Genomic DNA, 19972 nt, shown 5'->3' with positions numbered 1-19972 from the left:
CCAAAGTTCATTGTTTAATCAGACCGAACGGAGCGCAGACGAGCCAGCCAATTTTGCAGTACCGTAATTCCTCCACACGTTGCGCTTTCTGAAAATTTCCAACGGTTTCAAAAAGTCGTTGCGCTTTGTCGCCAATATCGGGTTATTACGGTATTTTCACCACCGCCGTAGCAGGGATTGAAATTAATCTGAGGGGCGCTCTTTTAATGGACGATAAATAAATAAAATTACTTCCTAGATATCAAAAGTTCCAGTTATCGATAAATGGGCAAATATATTTACTCAGAAGACATTTAATGAACTACGTACAATTAAAATAAGTAAAAAAAAATATCCAGGCGGAGATGTGAAATATAGGTCACAAAATGTTAAGAAAAAGCAATGATTTTGCTAAATCGTCTTTATAACTCACCTAAAACAGGAGAGATTTTGTCTCGTTTAAGTTCAGATTGGCTGTAGCAAATGTTGAGGAGAAAAAACCTTTCTGCATCGTCTTTGTACCAATCTAAATGAGGAAGACAAACCGAGAGCTTCTGAGAATTATGAGGTTTTGGGTTTTCATGGCACATTTTGTTTCGCCACCGGGGAATAAAATCCCTGCGGTGTGCCGCTCCGGAGCAGGTCTCTGTGTCAAAACAAGCATGTTCAGCGGATCGACATTTCCAAGAAGCTGGTCATAATTCAAATTCTGCCTGGAATAACGAGGTGTGATGGCGACCCTGCAGGCATTTGCACATGTAAAATGTCGGTGGTGGTCGCATATCTGGTCCCACCGGCTCATTCCTGTCACGCTTCACGCTTTTCCAGTGTCAACCTTGTGTTCTGCATTTTTCCACTGTTGGTCACGTTTTATAAAATTACAACACGAGTTTCACTGCGTGTAATTGAAGTGACAACCCAAAGACCTGTGACTCGACGCACAGAACAGAGGCGGTTTAGTTCCATCTGCAAAGCACAGCAAGAAAGCAAACCACGATGTTTTGACCTTCTTCTCGCATTAGGTTTGGCTGTCCATGGTTTTCTTTTATACAGTCATGTTCAATCAATTAGAGATCACTAAGTGAAACATTATGCTGATTACAGACTGATGTTTTGAAAACCTTTTTTCCTGCTTCCAGCTAATGAAAACATGACTTTTAAGGATAAAATATTACTCCAGACCAATAATAGAAGTAAAGTGGATTTAAAAAAATGTTCTCTTCTTCTAACAAATCTCATCTCCCCCTAAACTGTCAGAGTTGATGAGGAAAAGACAGGAATAATGACAGGCATCAAACTTTGGATTTACACTCTATACACTGCAAAAACAAAATCTTACCAAGTGTTTTTGGTTTACTTTCCAGTGTAATTATCTTTTTACATTTAAAATAAGATCAAAAGTAACTTTGCAGAAAGATATAAGAGCTTGTATTAAGTAAATAATTCCTTGATATTGATGGAAAAAGTACTGGCAGATTATTTAATTTATAGGACATGTTTACCATAAATCCAGGAAAAGAAAGGCTTCCAAACATGGTGGAAATATGTCAGATTGACTTTGAAGACATTTCTAACATTATTTCTCTATTTTGGAATAGAGAAATAATTATTTATTTTAGAAAATGGTAATTCTAACCAAAATCAAGACACATTTGGTTTGATTTTGATATACTGGGGCGGGGAGGAGGGGGAGTCCGATTGTAAACATCAACTGTATAATGCAAAAATACAAAGTTAAAGAAAGTAATGTAAAATAATGTAAACCAGAAATAAAATAAAGTTAGAAGTAACTTTTCAGAAATATGTAAGAGCTTGTTTTTAAGTAAATTCCTCAATATTGATGAAAATGTTCTGGTTCAATCAATCAGAATATTTTACTTATGACAAGGGAAAAGTATCTTATAAGTGAAATAATCTTAACTATACTTAAAAAAAATTCAGTATTAACCAGTTATTGACTTAAAACAAGCTCCTATATTTTGCCGAAAAGTTACTTGTAAGATCATTTTAGTTTTATTTCTAATTAAGATATTTCCACTACAAACTAGACCACTCCTATGCTGTTTTTGCAGTTTTTCTTTTTTGAGTCAAATAAAAAAACAAAAACAGAAAACTTTATTTTAACTTAGAGATGCCTATTTAGCTGCACTGGACATTTTAAATCAGAGCAAGTGAATGAAAACCCAGACATGTTTGATCTAATAAAGTTTTATTTTCTTAGAAATGGCAAGTTTTCAGTTTTCTTTTGTCTTTCTAAGAAAGTATACCCCTTTTTGAATTTCAACTAGCATCTACTAATGGTTATTGAATACTTCACAATATATTAAGTCTAGATGTTATGGTACATGCATACGATTCAGGCTGCATGAGGAGCCAAAGTCACCACGATACACTGGGAAGAGGGCAGAAACGGGTGGGGGAGGGGAAGGGATACAGGGCGCTGCAGACTGACCAGGTTCCAGTTAAAAAGGGGGCTGTGGCGCCCCCTATTGAAACCCTCTCCACAAAACACTGACTGCATCAACATATAAACACACACGCATACACACACACACACACACACACACAAAGTTTGCACTGTACACGACACACATTTACACACACCTCTTTATACAAGTGTGGAGCTCCTCCACCGGCCATTTAAACTAACTCACAGGAGAGGGTTTAGTGTTAACAAGCTTCTCTTTCACAGAAAGAAATTCACCACTGGAACCTTTCAGCTTCTGCAGTCCGACGTGGCGGGAGGCGGGGAGGGGAAGGGATGCTAACCAAAGGAAAAAACAAAAATAATAATTATAATAATATATAATAAAATAAAAGACATTCAAATACAGTCAGCTTTTTGCTTGAAAATACAAAACTACATGAGAAAGCATTGAAATAAAATCCATTCATCAGAACATATATATATATATATATTTTTTTTTTTTTTAAAAAAAGCCCAAGTGCTCCATTTCTCTCTCTCTCGCTCTCATACACACACACATACACACACGCACGATCAACCTTTTCCTTTTTTTTGTTTTTAATCCAATGGGGATGGCAGCTGCAAGGAAGCAGGAAGTCTTTTTAACCGCGGTTCATAAGAGGATTAGCTGTGTGGAGATCTTCATGCCTTAAGTGCCACCAGGTGGACCTTGAAAGCCCCTCAGAGCGACCCACCCTTCCCAGTCTTCTTTGTTTACAGTCTGCAGCAAAGAATCGCTTCAGGAAGCTCCACGGCTCCCTCTAGTGACCCGCTGCAGCGAGTGCGGCTGACGCTTCCTCTGCAGCCTCTTCCACTGAGAGCGCTGAGCTCAGAGTCTCTCTGGGTCCTTATAGCTGCAGGCGGATGCACGTTTAGAACTGGGTGTGTGTGAGTGTGTGTGTAACTGTGTGTGTAGCTGTGTGTAATGCAATGTGTTTGTTTGCTTATATGAGGGCGTTAACTCGAGCCGCCGCCTTCAGTTATGTTGTAGCGTGTTGGACTCGATGGGCGGCGCCGAGTCGTACAGAGTGTCCGTGTCATGTGTGGGCTCTCCGGCCAGCGTACACGGGTTGGACAACGTTCCTGCGCCACAGTCGCAGAAAAACCTGGAGGAGAGCGTGAATCAATAAAATTAACATCTGTAGGTGAACGATTGTGCTCTGTAAAACTTGAGGAAAACCATGAAACTTATGGTTTAATCACGTTTTTAATAAAAGTTTTAAATCAACACGCCTGTCCTCTAAAGAAACGTCAACTGGAAGATTTTCTCAAAGTCTGGAGGCATTTTTCTAACGAGCTTTGGAAACAAAAAAAAGGAAGCAAATATGAATTTAACTGACGAAATTTAAAAATAAAGAACGAAAGAAGCTCACCGATCGTGTCGTATAAACTCTACGTCGTGTCCTTGGTGACACTTTTTGATGCAGTTAACACAGATGGCATTCCTATCTGTTGTATTACAGGTGTGACACCTAGAAAACCAAATAAATCCTTTAAATAAAAACTTAAAACGGCAATAAAAATGATAAATCAGACCCATTTAAGTTTTTTTTTTACCTATAGAAGTCGTGCATGGGGTAACTGGTGTAGCTGGATATCTTGTAGAGACACTGTCCTCTGCTCACCGCCTTCTCAATGGCATCCTGATTATTCTGAATTTTATTATCTGATGGGGAACATTTAATAGTTAGTAAGCAGATATAAACTGTGAAAACATAAGATAAAGTATTTTTGGTTGTGTTTCTTTGTACACTTGAAATAAGACAAAATCTACAACTTTTAGCAAAATACAGGAGCTTGTTTAAGTCAATAAATCCTTAATATTGATAAGAAATTACTAGTCACACTGGCAAAAAAAATGTCTTGTTATAAGCGAAATAATCAGCCATTGGAGCTGGTATATTTTTGATCAATATTAAGTAGATATTTACTTAAACAAGCTCCAATATTTGCTGAAAAGTTACTTCTAAGTTAGTTTTGCCTCGTTTCAAGTATACAAAGATATTTGCAGTAGAAAATGTTAAAATATTCTTTTAAACTTTGTGTTTTTGCAGTGTAGCACAGCCACAACATGCCCAGCTGTAACGGACATAAACAACCTCTTACCTTTCATGGTGACATTAACTCCTGAGGCCAGAAAAAGCCCCCCGAAGCGGTTGTTGAAGATCTGGTTGCCCTCCAACGTTGCCGTTGCGTGGTTAGTGATTTCAATACCTGGTTTAGTGAACGACACGTCAACTGTAAGCCAAAAGGAGACCAAACGATGTAGTTTTTGCTCTAGAAGAGTCTGTGATGCCAACCTGCAGCAAAGCCGTCAAAAATGCGGTTCTTGCGGAGCGTGGGATGGCTGTTGGTGCTGATGAGCACGCCGGCCTGCGCGTTCCTGAAGATGTCGTTCTCTTCTAGCAAACCTGCAGGGAAGATGTTTCTTCATACGCTTCAACAGAACATGTTGGGAACATCTGGATCTCAATAAATTACATCTGGATTGAAACAGAAGGCGAGCTGCACTAAAAATAGGGCTGCGAGTTATCGGTTGAGGAGTTCATTTAAAGTTGATTGATCTTAATGATCATTTTGCATCAAGAGGGCTGACTGTCTTTCCGTAACATAATGGGCTAAAGTTTTCATAATATGCTGGATTAAAAAAACAAAACATTTTGTCACCCTTGTTAAAGACTAACTGAATAAAAAGAAATTGTGCTTCTCATATTATTAACTAACATATTTATAAAACATAAAACAGGAGCCTCTTAGGTTACTGAATATAAAAACTAAAGATGAAAAGAATATATGAAGCTCTTAATTCAGAGATGCATAATTTGCTCTTGAAGAAATGATAAAACTTCGCTCCATGAAGTTCATTAACTCACGACAGTCATCAAAATCAACCGTGCTTATTGGCAAGATGCTTTTTTTCCATCATGTTACAATTATTTCCCGTTAGTAAATCTGTAATTTTTGATCGAGAAGTTGGCGCCGCTTCGGCTGAATGAGCGCCGTTATGGAGCTTGTTGAGTATTTTTATTTAAAAACAGAACCGCATAAAGCCCATTTTCAAACCCACAGTCTATGTTGGAACCGTTTCTCTTTCCCATTCTAGTATGACTCCTCCATGTTTGTTTCTGTATCAACTGGCTTAAGGCTGGCCAGTGGCGCCCTCTGCTGGATGGTGGCTAAACTACAACATTTAAAGAAGATCTGAGCTGACGTTATTAGTTTATGGGGCTAATTTAAGTCTAATAAACCATTTATTTAATTAACATTTGTCAAGATATGTGAGTGCACTCGATCTTGTGACAGCTGAGTTTCTGTACCTCGGCCTCCGTTGAAGATGCAGATGCCTCCATCTCTGCCGTCATGGATCTTGTTCCTCCGCAATGTAGGATTGCTGTCTGTCTTGATCCACACTCCCGCCATGGCATTGTCAAAGATTTCATTGTCCTCGATGAAGCCCAACCCTGCGACATAACAGCAGCGTTAGATGAAGCATTGACTCCACGTTGGACGTCCCACTGGTGCCGTGAGAGACGTAAATACAAACCTGAGTTGTAGACCAAAATCCCTCCATTCTGCCCTCCCCAGATCTTATTGCGCCGTATCTTTGGGTTGCTTCCCGTCCTGCCAATTAAGACAGACTCAATTATTTTCTGCTGATTTCAAAGGAAGACGAGTTTCAATACATGATTGAGTAAAATAATCTGGTTTTATCAAGTTCAAAGTATGGATACTTTCTGATTAATGGCTTTCAGATACCCTCACTCGCCTCAAAAATCCCTTGACAGTAGGTCTGAGTAGTACGGTTTAAAAATAACATCTGATTTTTTTCAAACCAGATTTGATTTTAATCATTTTTTAATGGTTTTCTTTTATAAAAAAGAATTTACAAATGACAGAAAATATTTCAAAAAGTGGCTTTTACCCCAATCATCCCTTACGATGGAGTTTTAGGACCATTATACTAGATTGTTTGTCTAATTACAACAATATAGACACAATGAACATCATTTACCAGACGAATGTCCTAAAATTCCAAGAAAAAATGTGTTTTAATGAGAAAAAAATTGTAAGCTATTGTGTTTTAGTTCCCATAAAAATACTAATTTATTCTCCAGGTTAATTTTACTGCACTGCAGAAATACTTGGGTGTAAATTACATACATAGCATTGATTTCAACAGGATTACTGTAGCATGGGACTAGGATTATGTTTTGGCAACAAACTAAACGATTTCATTTGAAATTTTGGACTGAAAAGAAAAATATCTTCATCTCATTCAGTGTTTTCTTTGAATACGCAGGTATTCAGAGTTGTTACCTTATCTGTACACCAGAGTACATGTGATTGTAGATGTCATTGTCTTCCAACACGCCGTGGCCATTGTCATAGAAATACACGCCAACCTAAAGGACAAAAAACATTAAATTAGTGGCAAAAAGGAAAAATGGCCAGTTTACCTTTTGCATATTTCTTAAAGCTAGAAATACAGTGTTTAATGGTGATACTAAAAATATAATTCACAATGAGATAACCAAAAATTATCAAAGGATATTTGGTTCAATATTAAATTTCTGCAAAATAATAAGCAGTTAAATTAACATTTACACCACACTTGAGCATTTTTATGATTATCGACTTCTGTAATTCAGAAAGAATACATTAGGAAAATAAAGTTTTATGAAACAGATGGGTATGTGGGTGTAAATTGGCAGCTCATGCATCCATCTGAATATTTAAGGAAACTACCACAGTTTACTGTTAACTTTTTGTTTTTATTTTTTTAATAGTACAGCATTTTCTCCATAATAATAAGGTTTTTGAATTTAAGACAAATATCACACACAGGCCTGTCACAATAACAAATTTTCGCTACACGATAAATTGTCTAGACATTATTGCTATAAATGATAATATTGTTGCTTTGAGACAGTTTTGATGTAATATAATGTCATAATAATGCAATAACATACTTTCAAAGATAAAAATAATTAAACTCTAATGAACATTTAACAATGGAAATGGAAGACATTCTAACTATCCTAAATACTAAACAAAAACAGACAAAATTAATTATGAAGTCTCTGAAAACAAAATTGGTAGGAAGAGAGAGAAATTAGAAAAATAATAAGAAATTAATGAGCTGTCTTTAATTAATATGCGATTAATTGATTTATTGTGACAGGCCTAAATGCTCATGTCTTTAAGAAGAAAATGATGTTTTGTCAAGTTGTTGGTAGAAATGATAATGTTCTTAATTTTCTGTGGCTGGCGAAAGAAAATGTATACATTTGCTAAAACCTCATTATTTGTTTTCTTTGAAACACAGGAAAATCCTGACATGCAGTAACAGATAAGTAAATAAATCATAAGCAAGGTGATTTTTGTGTACCTGTTTGCCGCTGTGGATGCGGTTCTTGCGGAGGACAGGAGTGCTCCCTGTGGTCACCCAGACTCCAGCCAGCGTGTTGCTGTAAACCTCGTTCTCCTCAATCACTCCCTGGCCTTTCTCATGCTGAAATAAAACACAGGACCGCTCATCATAGGATCACATTTCTCCCCCTGCTACAGTGGATTTGGACAAAGATTTAAGGAGGAGGCATTTACCACGTAGATGCCTCCATGCTGCCCATCGTGGATTTTGTTGTGCCTTACAATGGGGCAGCTGTTTGTTCGGATCTGAATCCCAGCCAAGGCGTTACCATAGATGTCGTTACTTTCTATTAACCCACGGCCGTCTCCAAATATGTACACTCCACCTTGGTTACCGTTGAATATAGCATTTCCACTGAAAACAAGAAGAAGGAATAAGGTGAAACAAACAAATTTGTACACTTTTCAGGAACTTTCAAGGTCAGTTTGCAAACTTTTGCAGCACCAAAGAGATAAAAACAACACAAATGAACTAAAATAAAAGCTTCAATTCTAAATGATATTTATTACTGTTATTAATAATGACTTGTAATAGTAATTCACTAAAATATAACAAAAAATTATGTTTTGAAATGTGTCTCTTTCACACACCCTGTATGCCTGATTGGTCCAAGAACAAAACACTAATTTAACAACAATTTCAATAAAGTTGTTTAAGGTGTAAAATATAAGCCAACCTTTATTTTAATAAGTCACTGAGCCGTTACGAATAATATTTATTACACTGAAACAATCCAAACATATCATGTTAAAAGATGCTCTTGCAAAGTTTTCTGGCATTAAGCGTATATAAATAATTTAGGTAATTTTAACTAAAGCAAGAAAAGAAGTTTTTTTTATTTGGTGTAGAAAAATATCAAGTTTCAACTGTAAGAACAGTTTTCCAAATTTAACCACATGACAGATTTCACTTTATTACAAAACTGTGCTGTTTGAATATTAAACACTTTCAAGGACGTTATACAGAAATCAAGCACTTTCCAAAACCCTGGAGACACCAAACTGAACTTAAAGGATTTTCAAGGATTTCAAGCACTTATATGAACTCTGCTTCTGGGATGTCTGCGATCTTACCGTATCGTCGGGTCGCTGTTGGACGTGATCCAAACACCAGCGAAGTTATTGGCATAGATTTTGTTTTCTATAAATTGGCCCCGCCCCTTTTCGTGGACGTAGATGCCTCCCGTTTGGCCGTGGTGGATCTCGCAGCGGACCACCGTGGGGTTGGCGTACGCCTTCACCTCAAAGCCAGCTATGCGATTTCTATGGATGTTACAGTTCTCAAAGTAACCCTACAACAAATGGGGAAAAAAGACACACACAGGTGAGGTTGTGTGAAGGAGTCGCTCGGGGTAAGACGTGTCGTAGCTCCATTCACCATGCCGTGATCGAACGTGAACACTCCTACATCTCGTCCGTGATGAATGTGGTTACGCCTAATGATGGGGTTACCGTGGTTCTTCACCCAAATTCCCGCCAGCGCGTTGTTGCTGATTTCATTGTCCTCATAAATGCCCTGCAAAGACAAAAAGCTTTCGGTCGGCGAGACTCTTTGTGTTGCATGTCGCTGGTTAAATCGTGCCGCTTGATTTTACCTGTGCGTGGTCTGTGATGTACAGACCCACGTTCTCACAGTCGCTGATGTTGCAGTGTTTGATGGTTGGACAGGCGCCCTGTCCACTCACACACACGGCTGAACCCACTGGACACAAAGACGAAAATAAAGGTCTTACAAAACTGGAGATGCACCGATCCGATACTCATATCTGTATCGGTATTAAAAAAAAATAATAGATCAGGTTTCTGTGACAATGTGGCAGATCTATTCAGTGTAACCCTATGCTTTGTGTTTTGAGCTACATCATACTTTATTATTTATAATTCCTAATTGCACTTTCTGAATCATTTGAAAGAAAGTTTATTGCAGATTATTTTGCAAAAGGCAGACATCCTTTTGGTGTGTTTAAATGTGCTGTACTGGTGCAGAGTTATCAAAGGAATTTGCAATTTACTACATTTATGTCTGTGTTCAAAAAAACATTTCAAGTGAGTTCAATACTGTTTTTACGTATATAATAATAAACCTCAAATCCCTGCACAAAACATAAAAACCTAAAAAAAAAAGGCATCTTTTTCTGTATAAATATACAGATTTTAAAACTTTAACAATATATTCATGGAAAGCATCTAGAGTGTATTTGAAAGGTGTTTGTATAGACTGTCTAAAACCTTTTGCCCTGTAGGCCAAAACTGGCAAATTTAAACAACTGGCCACAAAATTCATTACATTAAAAAAAAAAAATGCAAAAATTAGTTTATTGTATTTTTTTTCTTGCTCAACAATAAACATATTTTTATTAAGTTTGTGCATCATTAAAGATACAAAACATAAAGAGGCCTCTTCAAATTCATTGTAAGACTTATTACTAACAGCATCACAAGGATACTTGGATGATCTGAGTTAAGACGACATTAAATTTCCCTTTGGGATAAATAAATGGATCAAATCTAAGACTTCCCACCGTTTTTGATCTATAAACCCATCAACCAGCAGTAACGGGTATCGACATGTAATTCTTTCATTTCATTTTTGTGAGTTACTGGGTCTATTTCTCAGCAGGGTGATTTGACTTTTTCAACACAGATATTTCTACATTAAAACGCAAAAAGAGTTTGCTTCACATTTGGCGCTATCTGAAAAATTCCAATGTTTTCTAAAAGGGGAAACGTTTTGCTTTCCAGCCAATATTGGGTTATTATGGAAATTAATCTGAAGGGAACTCTGTTAATGGATGGTAAATTACAACGATAACTTGCTAGATATTGAAAGTTCTAGTTGTTATGGAGAAATGGGCAAATATATGTTTACTCACAGGACATTTAAAGAACTGCGTACAATTAAAATAAGCAAAAATATCCAGGCGGAGATTTTAAACGTAGGTCTCAAAGAGTTAAAGTGTACAAATATTAAACCAGGAATGTTCTTCAATCAACCATCAATCCAGACTATAATCCAAACTGAGAACCAATTAAAAAAAAAAGCTACTTGAAAAATAAAATAACTTGATCAAACACCAGTTCAGACATGTGACCAAAAAACAAATGTTTGCACTTTACTTTTCCATTTTTATTACCTGCTAAACCAAAATAAGCAAGTTTGAAATGTCCAGTATTAAATGTCGGTTTATTATACCAAATATAGGGATCATGTCTACTTATCACAAACTAAAATCCTTTCAGTACACACTACTGCTGCAAAGTGTGGGTTTATCAGATTATAAGGAAATGTGATGAAGCGTCCTCTGACTGGAACAGGAGGCGTTGGTGTGTGTGTGTGTGTGTGGTTACCTGTGCATGTGGAGCGGATGATGCAGTGGTCGATGTTGGGGCTGCAGTTGACTGTGATCTCCAGACAGTGGTGGGCGTTGTGATGCTGCGCCGATTTATCATCTGGATTAAACTGAAGAGGGAACAGAAGCCGAGGTCAGACAGAGGACAGGAGTGCAGACAGCACTTCTGTCTGCCCACCACATCCACACTGCACTCTGTAGGTGTTGGAGCCGCGAACAGCTCAGAGTTATAATAAAATGAAGAAATGGGATGATTATGGTTCGCACCATTTACGTAACCTTGCTTAATAGAGAGCACACACTGCTATTCTTTTGCCTTGGGGAAATCGGAGAGAAATAAAACCCAAAGCAAACAACATATTCACAAAGATACATTATTATAATACTAAATTACTTTTGGACCTTATAGTCAGAGAGAGTGCAGAGGCCGGTCTAACTCCCCCTTTCTACAGTCATTTTAATATCTTATCTATAAAAACTGGTTCAAAGTCTTTGAATCAGTTTTTATAGATACTTCAATCATTGCAGATCTCATTAAAATCCCAAGTTATTCCACTGTATTAATAGCACAACATTTTAGACGGACCCGTTTTAATTAAACTCTAGTTCATTTGTCTAGAAATCTGGTTCGTTTGCGCAGGTATGAATGTTCAATCGAACTGATGCTGACCAAAAAAGCAAACTCTGATGCACTTAAAAACATGCGAGTGTTGCACTATAAGAGGGAGAAATGGCTCATGGGCTTTTATCAAAACAAAAGAGAAATCCTCCAACGGGCAAATTCTCACGCCACTCCATTTTTGTTTACATTTTATGAAGTAGGAAGTTGCGGTCTTGCATTGTGAGCTCAGTTTCACAAACCCACTCCTGATTATTACGTAACCTGCAGATATAATAAATGACTAAAAGATAACTTCTAATAGCTAAAAAAAACTCAGAAAGCAACATATCTACTTTTCACAGCACTGTATATTATTCTACACTTTCTGTCATTTGCAGTCATTTGTTTTAGTGCAGAGGCTACAGTGTTGTGAGAGAGCGGTCTCTGTTAAACAAGGTTTTTATGCATTTCAAAATAATTGAGATTGACGTCTTAGACCCTCCACACAGATTAAAAAAAAAAAACATACAGAACTTGAACATGTCGTACTGAAAGCTTGATATCAATAAAACCTTAGATGTAACTCATGTCAGAGTGCTTGACTTGTTTATTACTGGAGTCGAACCCCAAGAAGGGTGAGAAAAGGAAGTGCAAAGGGAGAAAGATGCGGATGCAGTTACAGCTTTTCAAAGTAAGACAATCATCAGATGTACGTTGCAGCAGACACTCTGTAAGATCCTCCCAGAAAATGTCCCACTACTGGACGCAACACTCACACCGAATGACCACAAATCTACAATTCACACACGCTGACAGAGATCTGCTTACAATTCCTTCATGAAAAAAAGATTTTGTCTGAGACAGAATTGAGTAATTGAGCAGCGAGAACCTGGTTTAACATCTTATATTAGCAATTAGCATGGCTAGCTTTACCAAAACAGCAGTCTGTGTGAATACTGGAGAGAATGCACAGCCTGTTATTTATGGAAAACTTTCCAAAAGGCTTTCAACATTTCAAAATTCATGTAACGAGCTTTTTCTGATGGGAGAAAAACAAAAAATAAAACTGGATTTCTTAGTAATATCAGAAACCTGAAAACATCCAAATCTGCAATTTTTGTAGATGAACTATACATTTTCTTTTAGTTAAACAGAAAAATCCCATGTTCTAAACTAATGATTATATTCCTTATTATGAATTAGTACTAAAAATATTTTTATTTATTATGACATTAAGAAAAATATGACAAGAGGGTATTTGTTTACCTTAATGGTCATGTATCCCACATATGCATCCTCTGAACCCTCCATGAAGACAAACGTTGAATCTCTAGTATTCTCTATGACGACTTTATCTGCTACTTTACCAGGTGCTGAGAGGGAAGCGGAGACCATCCATCAAACAGAGAGGTTGGTAAGCATACAGACTGCCTATAGAAGAATTAGCAAATCTTCAGCGTCTCTTTATGATGGCCACATACCTGCACCAATCATGGTGATGGGAGACTCTATATAAATCCACTCATCGGTATAGATGCCAGAATGAACAAAGATGAGACCGTCAAAATGGGCTTCTTGGACACCGCCGAGAGCGTCCTCAATGGTGTCGTAATACTGCGAGAGGAGAGACACAAACACTTTCAGGCAAAACTAGCGCATCCTTCCACAATTTAGAGAAGTGATGATCGAACGGTAATCAACCGTTTTATCTTCCAGCTGAGGGTTTGGACTTACCAGCATATTCTCTCTGCCTTTGTATCGGCCGGGGTTACTGTAGAAATGTTCAGCAAAGCCAGGCTTTACGTGTGCACCTTTGTACTGCAACACAAAAACACAACGCAAAAACATCAAAACTAGTGAATGTAGGTTGGATATCAGCTTCTGTAGGTAATTTTGCTTGTTAAAAGTGAAAACACCACCAACGCTGATATACAATCGCTTCAAACCCGGACTGTATAATGAGAGGTAACAATTTTCACAAAGATGGCAGGGTACTCAGCTGTAGATTCCTCAAAACTAAATATCCTGACTAGTTATGAACCTACTACAACACTGTTAACATCTGCAGTCATATTGCTCCTCTGGTTTAAAGTCATATTGATGAGATGCTAGAAAAAACCAGAGCGACCTGTTTTTTTTTTTTTATCTATATGAGGAAAAGAGTAGCACAACACTGCTCCTTCCATTGTTGCTACTTTTCGTTTGTTTTTGTTTTTTTATAATGAAAAACCAATTTAGTCCTTTAATATATTTCTCAAAACAAGAGAAGCACCAAACTACTGTTATTAAAATAATGCTGCCTTCAAATTACAATAAACGAGCCTTAAGAGGTACAGCCAATCTGCAGGCTGGCTACCGGAGCAGATAGCCCAGCTAAGTATCCAGCAAACATCAGCTTGTTATACAGAGCAAGATGGCAAATGTGTTACACAAACGTGTTAAGCAGCTGAAAACCGAAGCTAAACATTCCCAGCGTTTGTTCTATACTTATGATTAGTGCTTTTCAGTTTTAATTCAATATTAAATAAGATTTATATTTGAAACTTATGCAAAACTTGTAGCAATAGAGTAAAAACGTTGTTTTAGCTGGAAGGTTTCATACAGTGACAATCTCATTCTGTCCAACGCCTGATCCAGACGTAATAAACTAAAACCATCGACAAACGAAAGGAAGTTGAAACACTAATTACAAATCTATTCAATATCAATAGTTGAGTTTATTTTTACACAACATGACCAAATATTACTGATAAAAACACAACAAGGTTATTAAACCTCTTACACCCTCAGGGGGTATAAATAAATTTAAACTTAACATTTTTGGGAAAACCTTTATGCGGAATAGTTTTTGAAAGATCAAAGCCTCTTTTAGCGGATAATAAAAAATAAAAAAAATTTAAAGGCACGTGGAGCCTTTGTTTACAGAGTGAGCCGAGGTCGTGGCAGCTGGACCCACCGGTGGGTCCGTCGGATTCTAGGGGTTAAACCAGTTTAAATAATAAAAGGCATTACAGAAGCTTATACAAAATATTTTTTTAACAAAAAACAAACAGATTATAAGAAGTCTGAACAACAGCATCTTGTTGTTGGGGTGTCCAAACTGAACAAAGCATTAAATGAAGAGAAATTTATAAATTAATTAACAAAGTTGTACTAACCAGTTGCTGAAAGCTGTCTTTCCACGGGTTTGGATGCTCGTGCTCCTCAGGGCTGACCTGGTAAAACCGGCCTGGCTCAGGATGCATCATGGGACGCGTGTACTCAAAAACCTCCATGTATAGCCGTTTCCTTGAAATCGGGAAAGGAAAAGTACAGACTCTTATAGGTCTATTTTGCTTATTGATTAGGATATAAAGTAAGAACAAATCATCTTACCATAGGATGGGGTCGTTTGCTAGCTGGCTGAATCTCTTGCACACGCAGGCCGCCTGGCAAAGGTCCTGCTCCAGCAAGTAGGAGAAAATCTTCAAAACCACCTCATCTGGAAGCTTCTGCTGCAGATACTGCTCTGCTGGGGCTGCTAAAAATATACAAATACACACACACAAAAAAAGGCAGTGTAAGTCTGAAGAAAAGGTCAACATTACAGTACAGATGGACTGTAATGCAACAGTGCAAGAGTGGAACTCAGCAAAAAGAAAAAAGAAAGAAAGACTAAATCAAACTAGTAAACGCTGCCCATCATGCTGAAGAGCTTAAACACACCTGGAAGGTCGTGGGTCTTACCGGACACTCGTGCCCGCTTGGCTCGATGACCGAAGGCATCTGTTGATGAAGTGGAAGCTCCCTGAAAATGCAGCAGAGATTTAAAGCTCAGAGGGATTCAAAAGTGAATACGACAACAAATCGGTATCTCGCCCCTCTTCACGCAGCAAAAATGCAATCTGCAGTAAAAATGCAATCTGCAGCAAAGCACAGGCGCAACAGCTTTCACGCTCACCTCCATCAGGCCCTTGCTGGGGCAGGCAGAGGCGGTGGCAGAGGCGGTGGCAGAGGCAGCGGTGGTTCTCTTAGGAAGCAGGGTCTTGCGTCGAAGCTGGTAGGGACTGTTCTGAGCGCCGGGGCCGGACTCCTCGATAGCCATTTCTGCTGCAGCGGCCGCAGGAGCCTCCTCATCTAAACAGAAAAGCATTGTGGGTGTTAAGTAGAGATGCAACAATCAACTCGATAGACATCTCAGTACTTAAAAGTGTCAGATTTCCCCCCTCTATGCTTTATAGAACTTCCACCATTTTCAGTGTTTTCACACCTTGTAGTCTGGAAGACTCAGTTAGACTGGGAACCAAAATTGCAACATTTTTTACATTTTCAGCTGGGGTGGTTTGCTTTAACACTGCACTGTGTCAAACAAACCAAAGTGTTTGAAAAACCTGTTCAACCCCTCGCCTGTGGTGGTGCTGCACCAAGAACCACTGAAGAAAATGACACAAAAACCTCTGACGAAGACATTAGTGCAACATTCTTCTTCGTAAAATGTAAACAAATGGCGTAGCGTCAGATTTTAGTGGTTGTAGGATTTTTGTTTTGTCTTTGGCTAAAGAGTTGAGCCATTTCTCTCACTAGCAATAAACTTGTGCGTTTGTTTAGTTTGTATTTACCCAGAATGCTGTTGCACTACAGCTTGTTTTTTTCTGTTAAAGCAGTATCCGGTCCACTTGGTATCCACATACCTATTCAAACAGCACCACAATCCTTTTAAACAAACCGAAATCTAGGTTTTTTGGCGAACCAGAGTTTCCATCAGAGTTCGATTATTTACTCACACCTCTCCAACGAACCGGACCTTCTAGACAAACAAACTAGAATTTGATTAAATCGGACCAAACAAGGCTGGTGTGAATGCACCCAAAGTCAACTGATAGAATGTACTTTTAATGCACATTTCTGAATTAAAAAAAAAAATCAGATAAAGGTTATGCTTTGAAGAATAATTCAAATAATCTTCTAAATCCCTTTTTTTTTGTTGTCAGATTCAAAACTAAAGCTTGCAGCACATTTTCTCTCTATTATGTTATAACCCTAAGAAAAACAACAAAATGATCAAAATCAGGGTCACAAGTTCAGATATCAGAAATCAGTCAGGAAAAGCTTCATCGATGCATCTCTAAACTGAAGCATACAGTCATATGTATATGTTAGAAAATCTTCAGGCCTTTTTATTGCGACTAATTGAAAAGTAATATGTAAAAAAATGGAAATAATGGAAATACCTCAAATTTTGAACATTCAAATTGAGTATAATGTCAGTGTAGAATGACAGTCATGCTTTCCTGTATTTTTATAAATTTGTTCTTTGATTGCTTATGTGTAATTGCCTTTGGATTATTTCCTTACAAATAAAATTATATTTCATTCAATTCGTCACAATGTCAAACACAAAGTATGGCAATATGAAAAAAACACAACCAAAAAAAGAAAACTGTCTTTTAGAAATTTTGCCAATATTTGTGGTGAATATTTTAGTTCTATCGGATTTGAAAATATTTTGATTGTAATTAAGGGACAAAATAACCCAGATTTCAAAATACTGTAACCATCTCAAGTTTATACACTAAAAAGTCTCAAGTCTCTGAAACATCTTTACTTGCTTTTTAGATGAAAATTATATAAAACTATTTAGAAAATTTTATTAACACACTTGTTAAAAACATCACATAAGCTACATGGAGTATAAATATAACTAGGAAAGTTACTATCAGAGGTTGCACATTGATGTATTATACTTTTACTGTCATGCTAAAAATTGATAATACATTAGACCAGTGGGGAGGACTTCCACTGCCCTAATACCAACAATATTGCACATTATAATTTTTTAAAAAATTAACATTTGGTCCAACAAAACTGTGTTCAGTTAGCTAATGTTTTTATGTAGCTATGTTTTGAATAAAAAAGTCTGACTTGATACATAAATACATGCTTGCTAACTTGAGCAAGGTCTTTATTCCATAAAATGTTTATTTTTATTGTATTCAATTTCAGGCTTTAAATGTAAAATGCTTCTGGAAAATAATGTACGAATATTTTATGTTGCCATCAATAGTGGTGAACAAGGGGACAATAAAAAAATAAATTAACTGACATTCATTATGAGTACAAAAAAAGCAGAACACCACGGATGGTGTGCTGAACATTTTATGGCAATGTGTTTTGTAATTTTGGCTCTTTCTCATGATTCAATCTAAATTGAAGCTTCATAAAAAAATATCAGCTAATAAAACACACTGTTTAATATTTAGCCTCCACATACGATCGTTTAATAGTTATTGTATGACCCACATTCGGTGTTAAAGCAGACAAAGGTTGGTGATTGATAACGGAAGATGCGCTTTCTGCAGATAAGCTACCTCTTTTCATGTGTAGTTAGTTACCCTGAAAAGATCCTGATCTGTATGCATTTGTCGTTGTCCGAGCCACAACCACACTGGTCTTTTGTGGTGCTGTCAAATCAGGGACAGCAGTCGATGTCGACTGCTAACAGCTAAAAACTGAACTGCGTAGCTGGCAAATCCGCGGTGTAAACAAATCAAGCCGCCACTAGCATAGACCGACAATCCGATAACAAAACGAGCTTCAAAGTAACAAATCTGAGGCTATTCGGCTGACCCCGAGTAATTAGCCCAAATCACACAGTATCCTCTGTCACAGCTGATGTGCGTGTCCTCTCGAGGCAAGAGCAACCAGCTAGCATTGCCCCTGGAGCCGCTGCTAATGTTTTTGTTAACGTTACACCCCAAAAATGGCAGTCCTAAAGGTTTGCACTCGCACAAATTGCTGTGACAGCTGGGAATGCAGCAGCCGAGCGGCCACGAAGCTTGTGATTACGGAGTGTTAGGCCGCCCCTTAAGCTTCAAGCTGGGGAATATATGAGCCATTTATGATGTCCGCTTAGCTACATACGCATTAAGCTAAGACAACCCCCACAGCCTCCTCCTCCTCCTAACCTGGTGAGCTAGCTATAGCCCCGATCACTCAAGCCAAACAAAGCGCGGCCTGGCCTGAGCCACAGAGCGAGAAGCCTCGGGTTTTCCTAAAGAAAAAAACCCCGCCGCCTCCAGGCCTGCTAAGTAGCTCGGTAGTGACAAAGAGGGTTACATAAAAGAATGGTTTCACCTAAAAAACCTTTGTTTAATACCATTAGCTGGCCGTGGCCTAGCTTACCTCTATCCCCGTTGATTCGTTCGGGTTGCACCGGGCGCGGCCTCGATACTCGCCTGGGTCTCCTGTTGGTGGCTCTGAGGGAGTTCATCTGGGGAGTTGGTTGTCGAAAAATACGCCGCTATCCTCGACTGCCCACTGATAAAATGTTGCCCCTCGACTGGAACAGCCACCCAGACGACCTTTCCCCCAAATATCCCCTCCAATAGCGACCTAAACCTCCCTGTTTTTGGGGTGTAATTGCTGTTTTTTCACCCCGCTCCGTGGTATTTCAGCTAACCCCCGTTTCACTGCTCTGTGCCAGCTCCGTCTCTCTCCGTAGCAGGAGGAGCCATTAACTCACACGGGAAACAATCGAATGGAAAAAAATAAAACACAACGTCATCTTAACCAATCACACTATGTGTTTCAGATAGTCGGTTTCAGTAGACCAATCAGAAGGCTCGTATCAAACGACTTCAAGAAGCCTTTCTGTTGCGATTCGGAATCGGTCAAGCAGCAGGAGTTTAAACCAGGGGCGCCTGTTTTGAAAGAGGTATCCAGGTGTGTGGGACCGCCAGTAATTTTGGGTTGACACGCCAAATCTAAACCCAAAAATGAATTTTGGGATTTTTATTTGGGAATTAATGAGATTGGGTTAAGGTTTGCTGCAAGATGCTACATACATTCAATACATCTGCAGTGGAGAGTGTAATTTCTTCTGCCATCATCTGTTGGGGTAGCAGCATCAGAATAAGGGATTTAAAAAGCTCAACAACAGAAGGACGGTTCTGTTGCGGGGACTACTGCAGAACCACTAAATGATGGTGTAAAGTAGGATTCTTTATAAAATCAAGAAAATTACAGATAACCCTGACCTTGAGACTACGTCTTCAGTCAGAGGCTTTTTCAAATTTGCTGTAATACTGACAGCTACAAGAAATCTTTCCTGCCAACTGCCATCTCTGCCTACAACAACTCTTTGAAGAATTTTAATTAATATGAGTT

At 38.1% G+C, this 19972-nt stretch overlaps 1 protein-coding gene across 4 annotated transcripts; it reads right to left on the bottom strand.

Moving 5' to 3' along the window:
• Positions 1-2992: 2992 nt before the first annotated feature.
• fbxo11b (F-box protein 11b) lies at positions 2993-19328 on the bottom strand. Of its 4 annotated transcripts, none has more exons than XM_007562417.2 (22): positions 18989-19328; positions 15768-15943; positions 15533-15614; positions 15203-15347; positions 14986-15115; positions 13562-13645; positions 13309-13441; positions 13094-13200; positions 11225-11336; positions 9472-9578; positions 9255-9392; positions 8951-9168; positions 8051-8231; positions 7836-7958; positions 6764-6849; positions 5991-6067; positions 5764-5907; positions 4747-4857; positions 4553-4660; positions 4004-4112; positions 3820-3918; positions 2993-3552 (listed from the first exon to the last, which is right to left on the bottom strand). In XM_007562417.2, exons 1-22 carry the CDS (start codon positions 19074-19076, stop codon positions 3423-3425), a joined length of 2688 nt encoding a protein of 895 aa, XP_007562479.1. In that variant the 5' UTR covers positions 19077-19328; the 3' UTR covers positions 2993-3422. The 4 variants fall into 4 exon arrangements, with proteins under 4 accessions (XP_007562479.1, XP_007562480.1, XP_007562481.1 ...); XM_007562418.2 differs by having other exon boundaries at positions 15203-15344; XM_007562419.2 differs by having other exon boundaries at positions 15554-15614.
• Positions 19329-19972: the final 644 nt, after the last annotated feature.

This window comes from Poecilia formosa, unplaced genomic scaffold (assembly GCF_000485575.1).
Source record: "Poecilia formosa unplaced genomic scaffold, Poecilia_formosa-5.1.2 Scaffold136, whole genome shotgun sequence".
Lineage (NCBI taxonomy): Eukaryota > Metazoa > Chordata > Actinopteri > Cyprinodontiformes > Poeciliidae > Poecilia > Poecilia formosa.
This window is presented reverse-complemented; position numbering and strand designations above follow the sequence as displayed.